General features: G+C 40.8%; 1 protein-coding gene and 1 long non-coding RNA gene across 2 annotated transcripts; one reads left to right on the plus strand and one right to left on the minus strand.

Annotated features, from left to right (window-relative positions):
• Positions 1–1,006: 1,006 nt before the first annotated feature.
• Positions 1,007–10,376, minus strand: LOC113264810 (uncharacterized). Its single transcript, XR_003319830.4, has 4 exons — positions 9,921–10,376; positions 5,530–5,609; positions 1,668–4,002; positions 1,007–1,392 (listed from the first exon to the last, which is right to left on the minus strand). It is a non-coding gene; the product is annotated as an uncharacterized LOC113264810 (long non-coding RNA).
• Positions 10,159–18,098, plus strand: NDUFAF4 (NADH:ubiquinone oxidoreductase complex assembly factor 4). Its single transcript, XM_026511776.4, has 3 exons — positions 10,159–10,497; positions 11,031–11,134; positions 16,014–18,098. Exons 1-3 carry the CDS (start codon positions 10,281–10,283, stop codon positions 16,299–16,301), a joined length of 609 nt encoding a protein of 202 aa, XP_026367561.2. The 5' UTR covers positions 10,159–10,280; the 3' UTR covers positions 16,302–18,098.
• Positions 18,099–21,723: the final 3,625 nt, after the last annotated feature.

Consider the following 21,723-nt stretch of genomic DNA (forward strand, 5'->3'; position numbering starts at 1 on the left):
CCAAAATTAAGACCAATTGCACAAGGTGTTGAGTGTAAAAACTGGGTCACTAAAGCCAGGAAGACCCCAAAATTAGCCTTTGTGACACACATGTGAAATTCCACGGCACGGCAGTTAATTTTAGGAGCTTTTTCTCTCTATGCAGGAAAAACAGGAGTGTTTTTCTCCATGCAGTGTCTCTATGATTATTGCCCTTGACTCCATGTGGTTCTGGTAGGGATGCCTAATACTCCTTCCCAATCGAAAACGGGTACATAACCCACGTCAGGTCATTTAGTTGTTCCTCTTGCTAGGAATTTAAATCTGGTGCAGAAAAAAATCCAGCAGCAAAAGGCAGCTGGACTTGAATCAGCAAATGGTAACATCTCAGTCCTCCTGTTGTGAGACCCTCTGGAGCTGCCCTTATAAAGCATTTCCTTTATCAGGTCTCAGTACCCTTCAAAAAAAAAAATTTTTTTTTTTCTAAAGTGGACATTTAGTTTCTCTTGTTTCCACCAAATGATCAAAGTGTATCCTCAAACGCTTAGAATTCAAATAGACATAAGTAAAAAAACTTGGGTCTTCATGGGCAGCTGAACTCCTCCAGAGAGCTGGCTAGGAGCAGGCAGGACATGGACTGGAGCCTGCACTGGAAGTGGGAGTGGGAGGGGCAGCGGTGGGTGGACAGTGGACTGTTTCTCATTGAGAAATGAGCTGATTATGCCAGATTATTTCTAAGCTCTAACATCCTATGATTCAAAGTGATTAACTCCATGGCCCAAATGATTAGTGCGATGTTTAAGTGGAATGGAGAGAGAAAAGGCTTTGTCTTTTTCTTTTTTAGTCTTTCTATTTTGGGCAAGGGCTTAGTGGACGGAAGTATTCAGAAGTGTAGGGTGACGCATGAATCCGAGCAAGCACTGTAATTCAGGACTGTCAGCGCCGAGGGGCATCAGGCGACAGAACCCTGGTAATAACACTCACGTGACATTGTTCACGTATCTCACAAATTAGTCTTGCCACATCGTGAGGTAAGCCCAGTTTTATTGCTAAATGTATACATTTATCCTTGGGCACTTCTGTGTGTGCCACAAAGTCTTGGTGTTTTCCTTTTCCAGGAATATTCCTCGATGTTAACATCAGCTCATACTTTTGTATCTTGGGCTGCCATGCGTTAAAAGTCCTTCATTCATCTTGAAATGTCCCCCGATTTTTCTTGTACACTACCAAGGAGTGTATCTGCTTGGCATCAGACACAGATACACCACTGGTTGCTCTGCTGGCCTGTGATCCTTTTCTGGGGTTTTATGGCTTAGCTGTTCTAGAAGGGATGACAGCAACACACGTGGGCACCATGTTAAGCATGCCTCTGCCTTGGAGCCTTTGCATTTCCGGTTCTGCTGGCCTGGAACGCTGTTGGAGGAGGTTGTCAAGAAGACATTACCACTAGTGTGAGCTGGACCTGGGAAGTTGGAGGCTCCACACCCTCTCTCCCCTGTCCTTGTCACAAGCAAGGCTTGGGGCTGCCTAGAAAATGTTCTTTTTCCATTAAAATGGGAGCCAAAAGTCATGGCGTCTAGTGCAGCTGTCTCCCAACTTGGCCATGTTATCTGGGCCGGTGAAGACTTAGTTTCCCTTGGCTGCTATACCAAACTAGAACAAATCTGGTGGCTTAAAACCATACACACCTCTGCTCTTACAGCTGTGGAGGTTAGGAGTCTGAAATCAGTTTAACTGGCCCAGATCAAGATGTCTGCAGGACCATGTTCTCGCTGGAGTCTGTAGGGGAGAATCTGCTGCCCTGAATTTTCCAGCCTTCCTGGACTCATGGCCTCCTCCTCCATCTTCAAGCAGGTGAGGCAGCAGCTTGCCTCAGTGGTGACACCACTTAATTCTGTGTCAGATCGTCCTCTGCTGCCTCCTCATAAGGCAACTTGGGACCATGTTTAGGGCAAGATAATCTCAAGAGCCTTAAATTGATCACACCTGTAATGTCTCTTACAGTTAAGATACTTTCTCAGATTACAAAAATTAGGACCTTGATGTCTTTGGGGCCATTATTTAGCTGAGCACACTTCTAGATCTTAGTTGTCCTATGTGTTAAGTTTAGGAATTTTGTTGCATGAACGACTATTCATGAGTATATGAGCCTCCTGTCTGTTCTGTTGGATTCTGAGTTGGAAGATGAAAAATTCATTAGTCACTCACATGCAAAGTAACACTATTAGTTGTACATCTTGGGCACTAACCAGAACCCTAATTTGGGGGGTGGAGGGGGGAGCTGGCAAGGGAGCAGGGATGGGATGTTGTTATTCACATGAATCATATTTCACTTGTCGTCTGGCTCAACCAACCAGTTAAAAACAAAAATGGCCTTGTAGCAGGAATTGATACAGAGATGAGCTGGGTTTGGGGCACCTGGGTGGCACAGTCGTTAAGTGTCTGCCTTCAGCTCAGGGCGTGATCCCGGCATTCTGGGATCGAGCCCCACATCAGGCTCATCCACTAGGAGCCTGCTTCTTCCTCTCGCACTCCCCCTGCTTGTGTTCCCTCTCTCGCTGGCTGTCTCTCTCTGTCAAATAAATAAATAAAATCTTTAAAAAAAAAAAAAAAAGAGATGGGCTGGGTGAGTTCAGTTTCAGCATCTTGAGATTACAGAGTCACTCTTCTGATGAACAGCAAATGCCCCAGTCTTTTTGAGAGGCAAGCCAGTGAAAGGGAAGCCTGTGGGCAGTGAAGTATGCAGAGAGGGTAAGACACAATTTCAAGAGCTTTTTGAGCATGAAATGTTTAACAGCCATATTATGACTTTATTGCTCAAGTTCATTGAAAACAAATAACAAATTTACCAAATGTAAACCCACCCAAAAGTCTGTACCTTTTTCTCTTTCACAGCTCTTTTAAAAATACTATGATTATTTTGGAGCGCCTGGGTGGCTCCGTCAGCTAAGTGTCTGCCTTTGGCTCAGGTAATGATCCCAGGGTCCTGTAATCAAGCCCTGCGTTGGGCTCCCTGCTCAATGGGAAGCCTGCTTCTTCCTCTCCCTCTCCCCCTGCTTGTGTTCCCTCTCTTGCTGTCTCTCTGTCAAATAAGAAATAAAATGTTAAAAAATACTACTATTATTTAATAGTCACATTTTAAAAGAGCAGTCCTTGTTTTTGGTAAGATGTTCTTAGAATGTTAAGATACACAGGATCTGCTTCATCGTAACTGGGGGAGGTGGGAAAATGAAAAGGTATATAGAAGAAATTAGATTGGTTATGAACTGATGATTACTGGTCCTGGGTAATGGGTACAAAGTAATTCATTATACTCACCTCAGCATATTTAAATATGTGTGAAATTTTCATAATCAAAAGTTATTTTTAAACGGGTTGCCACTCGTTTGTAAGAGAACGACACAGCTAAATAGTAAGATTCTTGTTTGCATCGACGTGTACAGTTTCTTACAGAAAACATGGTCAAAGTCCTTATCTAAATGTAGCTAGCTAGGTACACGAACTACTTTCTCAACAAAAGCAGAAGCCTCCTCTGTTAGTTTACTCGATCACCCTGGGAGAGCTGTAGACAGAAGTGATATTTTTAGCTTTCTCTGGAAGCAGAGGTGCTGCTGTGCCTGGGGCCACGGGGTTGGGAACCTGCGGGGCACCATGATGGCATGGGTACATTCTGAGCTTCTATTTAGTCAAAAGCTCTAAAAGAGATTGCCTACTCCAAGAGCGGCACGAGCATATTAAAACAGATAATTACGTTTCATGCTCCAGCCTCTCAATCACGAATCCTACTGTCTACGTTGCTGTCTTATTTATTCAGCTTACGTGGAAGGTGTGTCTAACGGTGTTCTTCCACAGGTCTCTGATGTAACAGTCTCCCTAAGAAAAATGGACAGAAGAACCTTACCTTCCACGTGGACAATGATGGCAGCATCTTACCTGGCTTCTCTCTTCCAAACCACCCTTTATGTAGATGTCCATCATTTTTCTAAAACAGGCCTATGACTCTCGAACTTCCATTCAAGAGACCTTCATACATAGAGAAAAGAAAGACGAAACTCCATGTTCCATCATTTAAAGACCTCTACCAGCTGGTCTGTGATGACTTCAACAATAGTTTCAACTTATTCTCTGCGCCTCTTTCTTCCTAACCACCCTCTTCTTTTTTTTTTTTTAAATCCCTGATGGCACATGTTTTGATTCTTTGAACTGATCGTGAATCTTGCCAGTTCCCTCACTTCCAAGTTGAACAAAATCATTTGCATGTGTTTTTATCTTTGTAAAAGTTGTGATTTTCTTCTTTTGCTGGCAAAATCTTTGTGTGACTGCATGTATGTTTACCCCTATCTTCTTGTGTTTTTGTTTCTAGTACATTCTTTCCGTTCATTGTCCCATGTGGTAACACTACATCGCAGTACTGTCACTTCTGGTCACGAGGATTTGACTTCGACTTTATCCTTAGTGCTCTGTGCAGTGCTTTGGCGTATTGTCAGGCACTTGCTGTATGGAGTGAGATGTGAGAGGGGGATGCAATCTTTGAAGTCTCCTGGGTCTGTGGCTTCAAGAGGGGGAGGCACACCTTCCTTGGGCTCTGGGATTGCCTCGGTCCACTGCCACCCACTTCAGGCCCGACCCCACTCTCAGGCTACCTGCTATGTTGTATTCTTTTTCCAATGCTGCATAGCTAGTCACCACAAACTTAGAGGCTTAAGACCATATCCATTTCTTATCTCATAGTTCTGTAGATCGGAGGACCAGGTGGGCTTGTCTGGGTTCTCTGCTCGGGGTCACTAGGCGTCATCGAATTCTGCCAACCACACCTGCCTCCCTGTCTTGGCTAACGGTGGCACATCGAACAGAAATGATACTCAGCAAGGGCTTGTGTGCACTCAAGTTTAGGGGCAGGTAGGGAATTCCTAGAGACGGAGGGAGGGAGAAGCTAGCAAAAAAGGAGACAATCAGGATAGAGGGCACAAACTGACAATGAGAAAGTGCTCACTAAAGTTTATGGGCAAGGGTACTTCATATACCTCCTAGGGTATCCACCATTTTATAAACAACAGGCTAAATGCACCGTCTGAGATACCTCTAATGTGGTTAAAATACTAGACTATTGGGGCACCTGGGTGGCTCAGTCGTTAAGCGTCTGCCTTCAGCTCAGGGCGTGATCCCGGCTCCTCCGCTGGGAGCCTGCTTCTTCCTCTCCCACTCCCCCTGCTTGTGTTCCCTCTCTCTCTGTGTCTCTCTGTCAAATAAATAAATAAAATCCTTAAAAAAAAAATACTAGACTATTGCAATAATGTATTAATGAAATAAATTATATAAAAAACTAATTACTATAAAGTACTAACCAAACTTAAAGTATTAAAATGTTTCATATTATATTAATATGTTTGATATATAAAAGATAGCTAGCAGTTCTTGTATGTTTATTATATGTCAAGTCCTATGCCTTCACATTGCTTATGTCTCTCAGCAATCCTGTCCGGTGAGTAGTATTGTTATTCCCATTTTACAGGTGAAGAAACTGATTAAAAGAAAAATTTGGGGACTTACCCAGAAATCATGCAGTCGGGATGATAGAACCAAAATTCAAATGCAGGTCTACTGCCAGTCATTCATAAACATTATGTAATCTATGGATATGAAAGAAAGCGTGAAAGAGGCAGTTACAATGAGAAAGAAAGGGCCAGACCTGAGGACAGACCGACAGATGGAGAGAACAAACATGATCCCTACCTCCGGAATTACTGAGTTGCGTTCACTAGCTACGGTAAGCTGCTCTAGTTACAATTTCACATCTTTTAAGGAGAACGTCTGGAATTCCCTGTTTCGTATTCATCTGTTTTCATAACTTTCGAAATGAAAATGAGTTCTTGGGCATTTGCTTGTTATTTATGACTTTGCACATTTTTTTTCCCTTGCCAATTCGTCAGGGGTACCTTCTGTAACTGGGACCAAGATGAAGAATTATCGTACTGATTAAATTGCGGGCGACAGAACAAAATGACCTCATTAGAATCAACCCCAAACCTAGCCATGAGGAAACGTTCCTTACTTACATAAAAAGCAAGATCATGGGGTCGTGGAGGGGCGGCTACACTAGGAAAGCAATCTGATGCAGGGAAAGCTGGAGAGGAACAAGGAACGGCAAGTGACGAAGGGAGATGGAGAGCAAGGAGAAACGGTAGGCTGGAAAATAAACACCATTGGAAATGTGGCTATTAGTTTGGGGGGAAAATGTGGATCCTTAGATCACGGGGAGATTTTAAATGTCACTCTGTACATAACTAGATTTGTCTTGTCACTATTATATTTATTGTTTGATTTACCTACTTCTGTATCAATATCATACTGTAGGATTTTATACTGTGTTCTGAGCTCTTATAGGGTAAGTCCTCCCTCATTGCTGTTTTTCAAAAACATACTGGTTCCAAAGCAATCTTGAGAACAAAGCTGGAAGCCTCATGCTCCCTGATTTCAAACTACATTACAAATCTACAGTAATTAAGACAGTGTGGTATTGGCATAAAAACAGACATGCTGATCAATGGAACAGAATAGAGAGCTCAGAAATAAACATGTATTAGATACTTCATGTTCTTTATATATACGTTATATTTTTCAACTGTGTGAAACCCATTAATTACTATCATCTCGATTTGAAGATGAGGAGAGTAGGCTCAACCAGAGGGAGTGATTTTCACAAGGATCCACTTCTGGCAGAGGGAACCCATGTAGGGCTTGGTCTCCAGCTCAGGGGCCCTACGTGTCTTTGGGTTTATTTGATATTTACTTGACACTTGTTTAATACCTAGTATGTGTCAGGCACTGTTCAATGTGATGAAATAGCAGTGAACAAAATAGACACAAATTTCTGTCCTCATAGAATTTATATTCTATTATGTTGGCAAGGTCCTGGGTTTATTTCATTCGTATCCTAAGAAATTTATCAACACATACCCATGATAACACTCCATTCAGAGAGATGCTTAATTCTCAGCAGCACCCTGGTCATACTTTCCTTGGGGACCTGGCTTCAACCCTTAACAGAAGGCCAGGAGAGTTCTGAGCCCAGACTTCCTGTTACTTTGCATATTTTGACAAGAAGAGCTGGAAGTATGCATTTGTATTTGTGATTTGGGTTTTGTTTCCATGATGACTCCCAAGTGATGACCGCCGACTGAGCATTTCCAACGGGAGTACCTCCGCTTCTGTTCTGCTTTTTTGAGGGCTTGAGCAGCACAAGGCCAGGCGATACCGTAGCTGGCACGGGTTGGAGGCTCCTTAAACACTGGATCCAAACTCTACCTGTATGTGCCAATTCAAAGAACCTTTCATTCAGTAATCTCCACAGCCCCTACACTTCCTGTAACTTGTGTCTCACGTTACTTTTATGCTGCTAGAAGTATGTCTTAAAATGCTGCTATGAGTGTGGTAAAACTTCTACGCAAACGAATTTTTTACTTTCAAAATATTTTAACAGGCAGTAAGCAGAAAGTGCTATCATAACTGTTGAAGCTCATGGACATAATGAGGCAGATGCAAATTTCTTGGCATCCATAGAAATACGAGTATCCGGGCTATAAAGCACCTTGATACAGGCATACTTAGGTCTCAAAGATGGAAATACTGGAGCATAAGAACTAGAATGATCAGTAGGGGAAGAAAGGGATAAAGAAAGGGGGGGGTAATCAGAAGGGGGAATGAAGCATGAGAGACTATGGACTATGAGAAACAAACTGAGGACCTCAGAGGGGAGGGTTGTGGGGGAATGGGATAGGCCGGTGATGGGTAGTAAGGAGGGCACGTATTGCATGGTGCACTGAGTGTTATACGCAACTAATGAATCATCGAACTTTACATCAGAAACCGGGGATGTACTGTATGGTGACTAACATAATATAATAAAAAATCATTATAAAAAAAATAAAAAATAAAAAAATTAAAAAAATTTAAAAAAAAAAGAAATACTGGAGCAGCCTGCCACCTTCAGGATAACTTCCCAACTAACTCCACCAGAGAAAACTGGCTTTAGCCTCTATCAATTTCAAAGACCAATCCCAGTAAAAACACATTTCATGACAATCAATGGTGCAAGCTATGTTCCTTGCAATACTCTCACTATGATTAAGTATTATATTTAATAATTACATTAGTTTTCTTTAAATAAAATTTCCCCTTTCTTTGATTATTTTTAAAAAATTATTTTTATTCAATTATCTTTACATCAATTCTTTCCTTGCTTTTCCCTGGTTAAAAACAACCAACCAACTTTATTTTCCTAAAGAAAGCTGAGAACACTAAAAACAGCTCTTACAGGCACAGTCTGTGGAAAATATGGTAACTTTGGAAACCCTGCTTTTAGTGGGTCCTTTTTATGGATTAATGACATTTCTAAAGAATTGTAAATAGAAGGAGCAACACAGTAACCTGGTTAGAAATGGGGAGCAGGAGGAGGCAGGGAGAGAGAGAGAGAATGTGTAGCAACACTGGTGTTTTTTTCTAATATCTTACTGGCTATTCCTTTCACTAAGTTACACAAAAGTCTCCCTGACTTCAAAAGAATGTGAAAGGCAGGACGAATGAGAAATAAGCTAGGGAATGATGCAGTGACTCAGAACTTAATAGTATACAGAAATAACACAAGTTGGTATCAAAAATAAACAGAAGAGAAAGGACAACACGACTGAAACCAATATTGATGTAGGAAAGAACGTTAGGGTTGGGAGCCAAGGGCCACGAAAGAATTCTTGAGATGTCTTTGGTGCAAAAAGGTGATTTCACTAAGCATGGGGACAGGACCCATGGGTAGAAAGAGCTGCACCAGGGTCATGGGGACTGGCCCATTATATACTTTCAAGTTGGGAGGGGGTTAGGGATAGTGTAAGTCTCTAAGGAATTCTGGAAGCAAGGTTTCTTGAGGGGGCTAGCTATTGCTGGGAAAAGGTCATTTATTATCGTCTAATAAAACCTTAGTCATGAGACCCTTCTGATGTATATCGGTGGGCCATATGCTTGGGGGTGATTGCCAACATGTATCTTGGGGGGTTTAGAGATGAAGTTTCCAAAGGAATTTTTATATGTTAAAGTAGACTTACAGGATCCTGGGGGCAGGGGGAGGGTTCGGGCTAGGGTGCCTTTTGCCCTTAACAAAGTATTAACATTGAGGCAGTTGAGTCCCCAGGGGAATGTCACTCTGCCTGTTTCAAGGACTTGTCAGTGGGCTCTATGTAGTAAGGAAATGTAGTAATTTTTCTTCTGCCTTTGTTTCCCACAACAATACAATCAAGTCAAATTGCCTTAGGAGAGGCAGATGTAAAAGATCTAAGAAAAAGAGAACAAGGGGCCCCTGGGTGGCACGGGCGGTTAAGCGTCTGCCTTCGGCTCAGGGCGTGATCCCAGTGTTCTGGGATCGAGCCCCACATCAGGCTCCTCCGCTGGGAGCCTGCTTCTTCCTCTCCCACTCCCCCTGCTTGTGTTCCCTCTCTCGCTGGCTATCTCTATCTCTGTCTAATAAATAAGTAAAATCTTTAAAAAAAAAAAAAAGAAAAAGAGAACAAGGTATTTCAGAAAGGCATCAGGCTTCGGCACAGGAACATAAAGGGCATTTAAATAAAAGAGTGAGAACAAATACTTGTTGGGAAAGAATACACTTCTTATTTTGAGATTTTTATTATTGTTATTTTTTTTGAGATTTATTTTTATTTTTTTAAGTCATCTCTGTACCCAACCTGAAACTCGAACCCACAACCCTGAGATGAAAAGTTCCACGCTGCTCCCACCAGCCAGTTCCCCCAAAGAACACACTTTCATTATTTTCCTCTTGGGAAACAGGAAAGGGTGATTTTAGGACCTTCCCTTATCTGGTGCACTTAGTTCCATTTTTATTGGCCTTTCTTTGGCTACACTGTCCTGTCAAAGGATTTCAAGGTCAATGTCCTTACCACTTTGATTCTCTATTCAGCCAGCAACTTCGGAATCACGTGGAAAGCTTGAACCACACACAGCCGGTGCTCACTCCGGAGGAATTAAATTCCAAAGTCTGCGGTGAGGCCTGGCACTGTTTTAAAGCTTCCCGCCGAAGTGCCCAAGTCTGCAGGGGTGAGAACCTCCGCAGATCGGAAGCCCCGCCTCCTCCCGAGGGACGCAGCCAAAGGTGTGCACAAGCCTCTCGCCCAGAAGGGAGGAGCTCCTTTTGACTCAGGGGGTACACGCGGTGTGCGCCCTCCCGACCGCTAGGGGGCGAGCCGGGCGCACTTAGCGCCCATTTTCCGGCGTGTAGCGGGGTCGAGCCCACAGTGCGCATGCTCGATGCGTCCCAGAGGTCGCAGGCGCCGGTGTTTTCCACGTGCAGCGTGAAGCAGAGGACATCATGTTGTGAGGAGATGGGGGCCTCGGTGTCTCGCGCAATCAGGAGTGTCAACCTAGAGAGCCGGGCAGAACGGGAAATCAGCAAGATGAAGCCCTCTCCCGCTCCCAGGCACCCCTCCACCAAGAGCCTCCTGCAAGAGCAGATGAGCCGTAAGTGGTGCAAGGGCACTTCGGAACTCCGCGCGCGGGCTCCCGGGGCGGGCCGGGCTGTTCCGCGCAGGTTGATCTTGGCGGGGGGTGGGGGGCGGGTAGGACTGGGGTCGGCGGCAAAGTCTGATCAGCCGAGCGCGGAAGGGTGGAGCCACCAGGCCGGTGACATTGAGAGAGTCGCAGTGCGCCCGCGGCGGAGTGGCGGCTCCGCCCACTTCGTAGTTCCGGTGGTGGCGGCCGCTGCCCCTGCTGCTTCGGCTCTCGGAGGCTTTTATCTTTACTGGCTACCGACTTGCTGCAGGGAATCCGAAAATGGAAGGGATCGTGTGCCTCGGAAATGCTCTCTAGGTATCTTCACAGAGCGATGGACGCCGAGCCCGACCTAGCATTTCGAGTTACGTGTACAGTACTTCCCGTATTGTCCGAGTGGTTGTTAAACAGAAAATTAAAAGTGGCTGTCTTGTGTTAAGTGTTAGGATCTTAGAGGAAATTTTCTTTGGTTTTAGTATTTGACATTCTTTTTCTTTCCGTAGGCTATCCAGAAATTAAGGGAGAAATTGCTAGAAAAGATGACAAACTGCTGTCGTTACTAAAAGATGTGTACGTTGATTCCAAAGATCCTGTGTCTTCTGTGCAGGTAATGTGTGTCTTAATTCAGCAGATAAGTAACTTAACCTTTTTTGTGCTCCAGGAAAACGATCGAGAGACGTGTGGTAGGTAGTAAAAGAGAGTGAGTGCTCTGCATGTTTGAAACTGTCAGTATAGTTGTGACCAGAATACAGTGCATTGGCAAAACTTACGCGTAGTGGTGATATTATTTCACAGTTTATAGGATTTGGTAAAGTACTTCTAGTGGTTGTCATTTGAATCACCAAAGGAGAACCTTAATACTGTTTTCTCATCCTTCAGTGGATTGAGTTTTGTTCTAATTTGAGGGATTCCTTTAGTGTTGTGTTGTTGGTGTTTGGTTTTGGGTTTTTTTAAAAGATATGTTCAGATAGGAAATGTAAAAATTTGGAGATTACAGAATACATTGAGACTGGGAACCTATATGTAAATCCATATATAAATGCCAGGCACAAGTGCTTTGTATATAGTTATGAACAAAGCAGACCTCCTTCTTGCTCGCAGTGCTTAGAATATTGTGAGGGACACAGACATTAAACAGATGAGCAACCAAAAGTACATAATTACTGATACGTCTGTGAAGAACAAGTATAGGCACTGTGAGTATATCAGAGGGACCTGTTTGTGATTGGACAGGGTGGCTTCTGAGAAAGTGACATTTAAGCCCCAGACTGAAGGATGAGTCTGAGTTAACTAGATGAATTTGTTGGGGCAGGAAGGTTCTAGGTAGGGGAAAGGGTTTGATTAAAGGAGAGAGAAGTGCCAATGACAACTCCCAGATTTCTTTCCATTCTAAAATTCTCTGGTACTCTGTCTAGATAGGCAATACTGTTTGCACAGAGTTATTAATATAATTTTCATTAGATAAGTGAAATAAAATTCATGTAAAATACGGTTTGTGAATTGTTGCATGTAAGAGCAATTAGAGGGTTCATTTATCACCAGATGTTCCTATAAAAAAGATAGAAGGGTTGATGTTCATATTCTTTGTGTCGAATACTTCCATCAATAGCAGGTGTTGAATAATAACTTCCAACTGTTGTTTTTCTTATGCTATACTAAATCATACATTCAAAAATTGGCCCTTGGCGAGTGAAAAAAATTTAACAGTTTTAATGCGTACAGTTACATAGATACATAAAGAGATATATAGTGGTATTAAAATTTTATGGGAGGTATTAGGAAGTCTAAAAAGACTCATGGGGGAATGACAATGAAAAAGTTGAAGTACCTATTTATGTTTTGTCCCTTTTTCTCTTTTGGGTAGTTCCTAGTTTTCTTAATTTGCGATGTCTCTAGACATTAGTGATATCATATGTCAAATAATTTATTTTTGTGTGGCTTTTTAACTTATTGCTGTTCAGAATTCTGTCAGATATGTTAGCCTTTTTGTTCTTCATGGTATTGGAAGTCTGGACTCTAACATAAAAATGGTTTTCTTTATTTTCTCTAGTACTCTTACGACTATATATTTTATATTAAAATCTTTATTTGGCAATAAATGTAGTGTTTGGTGTGTGGAGATCTTTTCACCTGTTGTCTAAATATAATTTACTGAATAACCCAGTCTTTTCTCCACTCACTTAAAATACTAATACATATAAGTCTGTTTATGGATTCATCAGTTCTAGTTATTTTTCTATTTTGACACTAGGATCATATTATATTAATTAATGGAGCTTTGTAATGTATCTTGATACCTGTTAAGACTTTTCTTTTTCCCCATAAGTTTCGTGGCTCTTGTCACACTATTTTTTTTTCCGGATGAACTTGAGAATCACATTGTCAGGTTCTTTAATTAATTAAAAAGATATATTTATTTGAGATAGAGTGTACCTGCCTAACTCGCAGGGCGGGTGGGGGGTAGGGAGGTGGCCATTCTCAAGCGGACTCCCCGCTGAGCACAGAGCTCTATGCAGGGTTCATCTCACAACCCTGAGATCAGGACCTGAGCCGAAATCAAGAGTCAGATGCTTAATTGAGTGAGCCACCCAGGCGCCCCTCAAATTGTCTAATAAGTCTGATTTGGATTTTGAGTGTAATTGAATTGAAATATATAGATTAATTTGATAATTAACATCTTTGTATTATTGAGTCTATGGGGCATAAAGGGAAGGCTTTTACTATGGGATCTTTTTTCACCCTAAGTTTTTTAAGCTATTTATTGCCAGTGTGGCAGAAAGTGAGTGATTTTTGTATTGCAGCTACCCACGTTGCTGTTATTACTAGCTGATTTTCAGTTGATTCTGTTACTTTTCTGAAGATACTTTCTGTCATCTGCATAGAATTACAATTTTTCTTTCTGATATTTATACTACTTTTATTATGTTTGTAGCATTAACATAGCAGTGAAAGTTGGTGTTCTATCCTGTTCTTCCTTTATTTAAGGTGCCTCTAATGTTTCAGCATTAATTATAATAAAATCCTAAGGTTTCTGATTAAAAGATACTTCTGTCACATTGGAGACTTTTTTATTTTTAATTTGCTAAGAGTTTTTTTTTTAATCAAGAGAGGATGTTGAATTTTATCAAGTTTTTTTCAGTGTCATAATAATTTCATTATTTAATATTAATCAGAAGGGAAATTTGAATAAAAGTAGATATGGAGTGGAAGAAGGATTACCTGGGAATATAAAGTTAAGAGAAGCTTTGAGTTCTGGAAAGCGAAGAAGTTGGGAAGAGTGTTTCAAACCAAAGTTACAGTATAAAGGTAGGAGTGTGTGATGTCTTTGGAGAACAGTTAAGAGTTCATTACAGTCAGGGGAAAGTGTGAGCAATACTTTTGGGAGAAATGAGATAGGATGGACGTAATAGGGATCCAATCATGAAGGTCCTTACTTATCTTGCTAAGGAATTTGGGTTTTATCTTGAGGACAGTGGGTAGTCTTTGAAGAGTTTCGTGTCATATTGGCTTCATAATGGACTGGGAGGGAACAAAATGCATTTTATTGCCATCAAAGGACACCAATTGGAAGGCTTTTGTAGTAGTACCCACAAGATTCATTGGCTTGGACTAAGGTGACGTAGCGATGGGGAGAGAAGTGAATGGGTTCAAGAGGGACTTAGAAGTCATTATCAACAGGATTTGGTCACTGATTGTGAGGAAGAGGGAGAGGTCAAGTATAATTTAACAGAAGCTTTAAGTTTTGGAATGGGATATGGAGGGAAGTGATATTGGTCACTGAGATAGAGAATATGGGGATAGAATTGGATTTTCAGAGGAAAGAGGTAAGTTTAGTTTTAGATATGTTGATTTTGAGGTGCTGATAGATTTTAAAAAATTAATTTTTTAAAGTGTTTTATTTAGAGAAGGCATGTGTGCACACGTGCAAGCGGGGGGAGGGACAGGGTGAGAGAGAGAGAATCCTCAAGCAGACTCCCTGCTGAGCACAGAGGGCTGGGTCCCACAGCGCTGAGATCACAACCTGAGCCAAAATCAGGAGTTGGACACTCAGCTGACAGAGCTACGCAGGCGCCCCATTGAGGTGCTTGTAGATTATCCAAGTAAAGATGCCCATTAGGCATTTGGGAATTTAGATCTGTAAGTAAGAAGAGAGGTCTAGGTTTGAGATCAGCTTTGAAAGTTACTAACATGTAGGTATTAACAAAATCCAAGGGGTATGTGGGATTACTTCAGTAGAATGCAAAGAGTAAAAAGAGGACCTGGGCCAGAATTTGGAGCATGCTAACCTTCAGGAGGCAGCTGAAGGGAATCCACAAGAACAAAGAAGGGAACCACTGGAAAGAGAAATGGAAAACTAGGAGAAGGGGTGGCATGGAAACCAAGGGGAAAGATTATTATGGGTGTTGGAGTGGTCAGTAGTATCGGATGCTGTAGTGAGTTCACGTAAAGCCTGAAAAGTGTCCTCTGCATTAAGATCTAATCCTGGATTAGAGATCCCAACTATCAGTATCTTTAAAGCTTAACTAAGAAGGAAACTAGCCATAAAAGGGAGTGTTGGTTCAGGTTTGGTGGCCAATTTTAAAAGGTACTGACTACAGCATTTATTTATATATATATATATATATATATTTTTTTTTTTAAAGATTTTATTTATTTATTCAACAGAGACAGAGACAGCCAGCGAGAGAGGGAACACAAGCAGGGGGAGTGGGAGAGGAAGAAGCAGGCTCATAGCAGAGGAGCCTGATGTGGGGCTCGATCCCAGAACGCCGGGATCACGCCCTGAGCCGAAGGCAGACGCTTAACCGCTGTGCCACCCAGGCGCCCCAGCATTTTTATATTTTGACCAAATAGCAGGAGTAGGCAAGGTGCAGTTGAAAGAAAAAGGAAAAAGGAATGATTGGCGTGGCCAGCAACGAACGACATACAGAGCACACAATGCAAAGATTACGCTTGGTTGGTACAGACAGATGGAAAGATGGGTATACATAGGTTGTTTTATGTTTGTTGGGGTATATTGGAAGCATAAGTTTATTTTTTCTCACAAGGCAAGATCTCTAGCAATGTTTGAATTCGTTTAAGGTGTTTGGAGGCATTGAATATAAAATACAAAACTAGGAAATGGAGTGAAGATTATCGAGTAAGCTCTTAGGGCAGAATCAGAATTCCGCCCTTGTAAGACAGTTTTAATCTAATCCATTAGTTTTTGTTCTTTAATATACATGAAATAATGTGAGTGGATACAGTCAACTGTTAATGTTCTAGAACTACCTAAATTTCTTAACAGTGATTGAGCTATAGTTACGTAATGGCCGTGGGGCACAAGTGCCATCAAACTACGTGTCATTGTAAGGAGAAAAGGTAGTTTGGAGAAGCATGTGCAGAATTTATTTGAAGAAGTATAGTGGAAATTTGAGAAACGTGAAAGTAGATATCAAATCTTTTCTCTCATCTTGAAAGCCTTTTGTTTTGTTTTTTGATACTAGGTGAAAGATGCTGGAACACGTCAAGAGCCAAAGGAGTTCAGATTGGCAAAAGGCCGTGACTTTAACATGATGAATATCAAGAACATTCCCAAAGGCAAAATTTCCATTGTAGAGGCGTTGACACTTCTCAATAACCATAAACTTTATCCAGAAACGTGGACTGCGGAGAAAATAGCAGAAGAATACTATCTAGAACAGAAAGACGTAAAATCCCTTCTCAAATATTTTGTTACTTTTGAGGTCAAAGTCATCCCTCCTGAAGACAAGAAAGCTATACCGTCAAAATGAAGAACATTTTGAAATTACTTTTCCTATATGTTCTCCCCATTCCCATGCCCTGTTTAGTTTCTCATTTTCAGCATGTTAAATTATACAAATTACTGAATGTTTAAAGCTCCCTTTTTGGGAGAACGTACTATTTATTGGGCTTTGCTGAATTTTCAGGATTGCTGATAGAATGAATTTTATTTTCTTGTAAAGTTTAATTTGGTTTAGGCATATGTTCATATGAATATCATCAAGACTAAGCAGCACATATATAAATTGATTACAAATAAAAAACTTAAATTGTAATTTTAGGCACATCATATCATCAGCTTTTAGATTGGTCTTATGGCCTCTTGGGAAATGTCAGGAATCTCATTTACATTCAAAGTGTCGCCGTCCAATTTAGGTGGTTAATTTATTCTTCGTATGGAATTGTGAAAGTAAGAGTTTTCCTAACTCTTATGACTATGATATTTTCTTGTTATGGAAAGGGAGACTTAACAGGGAGGTAGGATAACAGTATCCCAAATGAAAGCAGACAGGAAAGTGGAGACAAAATCGAGAGTACATTTTATTATTACAGGGAATAAGAGTTAGTGAGGACTTCTCTTGTTTTGAACTGTTTTATTTATGTATGGAATAACTTCTTAAAATTATAAGAAGGTATTTTCAAAATTTTAGCCATCTCTGTTTTGACCAACAGGTAGATCCAAAAAGCTTTCAGAGAGGCAGGCAGTTGTAGGAGCTATTAGGAAATGTAACTTCTCTGGATTTAATATAAAAATACAAGAAAATTGTAAAGGGTTAAATCGCAGAACCATGGTAAATGAAATTTAGTGACAAATTATATATATTTTCTAATTTCTAAAAATACTGGTTGAAAGGAGAGGAGAAAATTGCAAGAAGTAGCTTAAAATTTGAACATTGGAAGGGACCTGGGAAATTGCTCTTCCATCCGTTGAACCAGCTTAGGAGTACAGTGTGTACCAGTACTAGGGTCTTGAGTGAGATTGTATACGTTTAGCTGTGTCGTATTACCACTTGTGGGATCTTAGGTAGATTGTGTAACCTCTTTGAGACTGAATTTCCTCTATAAAATGAGTATAACGCTGCCTTATTTAAATCTAATGGTTACTGTGAAGATAAATGATAATAAAGGACTCAACGAATACGACTTATTTTTTGCAGTTAAGAACAGAGAGCTGGGGAGTTTCATGACCCGTTTGGGATTATTCTCTAGTTTATGACATAGCCAGGCCCAGAAACTAGGCTTTCAGATTCCTAGTGGTATGTTTTTTCTGCTGTGCCTAAAGGAAGCATATTTCAGAAGAGCAGAAAGTGTACGTTGTAGGAATATTGGAGAATGTGGTAAGAAAAATTCAGGTTATCTGTGTCTTAAGGAAGACAGACATTTTACTACTTCCCAGGGATTCCCCTGGAAATGCTCTGGAAGATGGTAAGAATCCAGCATGATGATAGAATGAAGCATTTGCAATGCTGAGAGGAGAAAAATGGACTGAGATGGGGAATTTTTTAACTTGTTTTCAACTGCACTGTCTGTATGTGAATAAACTGTACCTTGTTTATATGTGGTTCAAAACAGTAGTTCTTTTAAGAAAACAACTATGAAATTGCATTTTAAAACTCCATATATCAGTCATCAAAACTCTTTATCAAATAAAGGTCAGTACTTGAATTACTAAGACTACTATTTCTGAGCCATCTTCCCTGTTCAAATCTATACTGTGGTTAGGCATCTGTAAATCTGGCTGTTACATGGTGTCACATGATAAAATAAAGTACTTCCCAAAAATTTCATTAGCCTCTTACCGCTTTTTATTGTATGGAGAGCACTTGGGTAGTGGTGTCACAGAGAGCATGGAGTTTAGGTTCAGAAAACCTAGGTGTAGATCTCAGCATCACCACTAGCCACGTGATCTCAGAAGTAAAATGGGTAACCATTGATAACATCTTAAAATCAATGACTCTGCTGGGCACTGATCTCAGTCCTTACCTTTATTAGCCTGCTTAATAGTAGGAAGAGAAGTACTATTAACCATATTTTACAGGGAAATTGAAGCACAGAGTTCTAAAATAACTTCAAAGATTACCTAGTAAGTGTTGGAACCTGGGTTTAAACCTTCATAGGTTATTTTCAAAACCCTGTGCTTCTGAATGCCCTACTGCGTTACCTCTCTGGGATCATACGAATTAGGTGATGGCGTTGAAGGTGCAGGACTACTCAGTGCCCACTGCATATGAGAGTCATCGAATAACATGTCTGCGCCCTCTGCTACGACAGACTGGTTTAATAAGGTGCCTATGTTGGTGGGCTCTAGATCAGGGATGTTTTTAACAATATTTAATGACTAGTGTGGCAGCAGACTCCAGTGTGTGCTGACCATTTGTGCAAGCTGAATAACCACAGTGTCTGGATCTAAAGGTTATTGTGAAGAAAAGGAAGGAGGAGGAGATGGGGGGGGGGTGGCTTTGAAGGAGAGAAGCTTTTCAGAGCCCGAAGAGGGGAAGAGGAAAGAATACCTGGAGATGAAAGATTTGGCATTAGCAAGGTTAGGAGAGGAGAGAGGAAGGTTAATTATTGGTGGGCAGGAGGACTGGGGTCCAGAGAGCCGATAAAAGCCACCCAAGTGGGTAGATTTGGCAAAGTTCTAAGATAAACAGGGTTTCCATATAATTTACTGCCCAAACTGGGACACTTGAAAAGGGCATCAATTGCATTCGGACATCAGGGACAAGAGCATAAACAAATGTCTTAGATAAACTAAGGAGGTGTGGTCATCCTAACCACAAAAGGCACTGATGGAGCTCTTGAAGGGCATCTCACCACAAACCACTCAGAAATGGCCCCTCTCTGTGCCAGAGGGCTCTGCTTGGCCCCAACAAATGCATGGACACCCCCACCATATCTACTCCATGCCCTTAAACACCCATAATCCCAAGAAAAGGGGGGGGCCTGGACAGTAAGTGGTGGTGTGATTAAGAAGCTTGTACCCATAACTCGAGGTACTGAACTGAAGCATCTCCAAGCACCTTGAACTGGGGCCATGCTCTAAGATAGTTTGTCAGGTACAAGTTGGAAACATGTAAGAAATGAGCACACATAAAGGATTAAAGAATTTTCATGCATCTTATATAGCCATCATTCATTTTTTGGTAGCTACTCTAACTTGCTTGCCCGACAAAGACCAATCCATGAAATACTTTGAGAGAAGGAATATCTGTTTATCTGGATACTCCATTTCTCCTGTTTTAGGAATAATAGGACTGAGTTACTCATTAGGAGAAAAGATGAAATATCAGAAGCACTTAGATCTAAATCCCTATATAAAAACCAAAGCTTTACATTCAGAGCATTTGGGTCACTCATCCGTGGTCTTTGCCATTGTCAGTGCTCCAACAGGAGAACTGTGTCTTGGGAACACAAGTGAGTAGAATTGTAGAAGAGGAACTCACCAGTTAGAACAGAATCCTGAGCACACATGTTCTGTCATTTTTTACTGTGTTGATGTAAAGTATGTAGTAGGTAAATTGCTTCCTTTTTGCTTCCTGTGGGGAAAAAAGCAATAGGTGGGTGATTATAAAGATGGATAATTTGGGAACAGGAATTTAGTCAAAACCGGGATAAGCCAGTACTTGGGAGTTGGGTAGTAATGCCCGACATGAAAGGAAATAGATCACAGTGCACAGTCTTGATCAGGAATATTTCTCAGTTGTGCAAGGGAATATAACCTCTGGAAGAGTTAATTTAGTTTTGAAAGAGGAAAACCATGACAGTGCTACCTGACTGATGATATATTCTGCTTATGGCTCCAAAGCAAGCAAGCTAATAAAAAGATGTATGTAAAGGGAAAGGTTGTTTACTGACAGCCAGAACTGGAAATGGGGGGGGGGGGGGACCGAGGAAAAAAATAAACAATGTTTTATGTATTTCTAAAATAAGCCTCAGGCCTTTCTCTTATTTCAGAAAGATATGTATTGATTAAATTTAATACATGTATATTTGGTAGTAAAAATTCCGTTTAGAGATAATGATTTTGAGCAATTTTGCTGTTTTAGTATACTTTGTAACACCTATGTATGAGAAATATCATAGCCAAATTTTTCTTTAAATGTCTTCCTGCATTTTGAAGTAAGCATAATACAAGTCGTGCAATAATTTAACTGAACTGTGTAATGATGATTATTACTTTTATTTTAGAATTATTTATAATTTCCTTTCATTTTTCAGTAATGATCATTACATAATGGTATATTTTTGTATAATATTCTCTTTTTTTTTCAATATATGGTATTATGATTTCACATATCTTTATATGGGTGATGAGCATGTAAACAGATGCTGCTTTTTAATTACCCAAATAAAAAACAATACAAATGGTCTCCTATTTATTATTAAGATTAGTGTAGAGAAGCCCTTGCATAGAATATTCAACTCTCATTAACTCTATTCATTGTTCCTTAGGCTGTTATCCATTCATTAATCAGCCATTTCTGTATCAGCCTTCCTGCTCATCCTGGTCTGCAGCAGATGCCATTGGTTCCGAAAAGGAGCTTAGAAATGGAAAAACCACTTAAAATTCGAAAGAAGTGAGAGGAACGGAGGGAGGGAGAGAGGGGGAGGAAAAGGGAGAGAAGCAAAAAGAGAGAGAGATAGATAGATTATTTTTTGCTTTATAAATATTCCAGGAATACCACATCACCAAAGCAAAATGAGTACCTTTTCTCCTCTTCGGTTATTTTTTTTTTATTACATCCTTTCCCTTTATTGCTGGCCCTGGTGCTTCTGGAGGACTAGCAAAATGTAAGATAAAAGACTTTTTGAAGGACTAGATTTAAGAGATCTTAAAGCCTCAAAACAACATTCTTAATGAGGCCTTTAAATATTTAGGTTGCCACGTTCTATTTTCTTAAGAGACCCACTTTTAGGTAGGTCAAATGTATGACCCACTTCTGAATGTAGATATAAGATTAATAGCACGATTTTTTTAAAAAGTTCTCTGCTTGCTCAGGTAACTTATTAAGCAAAAAGAAGGCATTTAAACCTTGCTTAAGAGTTTTTTAAATGTGGCCTGTCAAGTCATTTCCTCAAATCAATAATATTGCTAATTATTCAAGTATTTATTTGTTCACCACAAACATTTATTGATCTGTTTATGGTGTGCCAGGTACAATTCTAGAAGCTGGGGATGCAGCTGGGAGGATAAAGTCTCGCGGAGCTTACACTTTCACAATGTTGGCTGCTATTTCAGTTACCTGTTGCTATTGCACAGCAAACCACCTCAAAACCTAGCAGCTTAAAACAATTCGTTACTATGTCTCATAGTTTTGCAGATTGTGGACACTGAGCCGGCAGTTCTCCCTTGAGATCTCCTGCAGCTGGGGCTGGGGCTAGTGTCGTCTGAAAGCCAAACTGGGCTGGGCA

Source organism: Ursus arctos, unplaced genomic scaffold (assembly GCF_023065955.2).
Source record: "Ursus arctos isolate Adak ecotype North America unplaced genomic scaffold, UrsArc2.0 scaffold_13, whole genome shotgun sequence".
In the NCBI taxonomy this organism is placed as follows: domain Eukaryota; kingdom Metazoa; phylum Chordata; class Mammalia; order Carnivora; family Ursidae; genus Ursus; species Ursus arctos.

Coding starts and splice junctions, on each gene's coding strand:
- NDUFAF4 (XM_026511776.4), top strand. CDS start 10,281: ATGCTCGATGCGTCCCAGAGGTCGCAGGCGCCGGTGTTTTCCACGTGC. Junction 10,498..11,030: donor CCTGCAAGAGCAGATGAGCC/GTAAGTGGTGCA, acceptor TTCTTTCCGTAG/GCTATCCAGAAATTAAGGGA. Junction 11,135..16,013: donor ATCCTGTGTCTTCTGTGCAG/GTAATGTGTGTC, acceptor TTTTGATACTAG/GTGAAAGATGCTGGAACACG.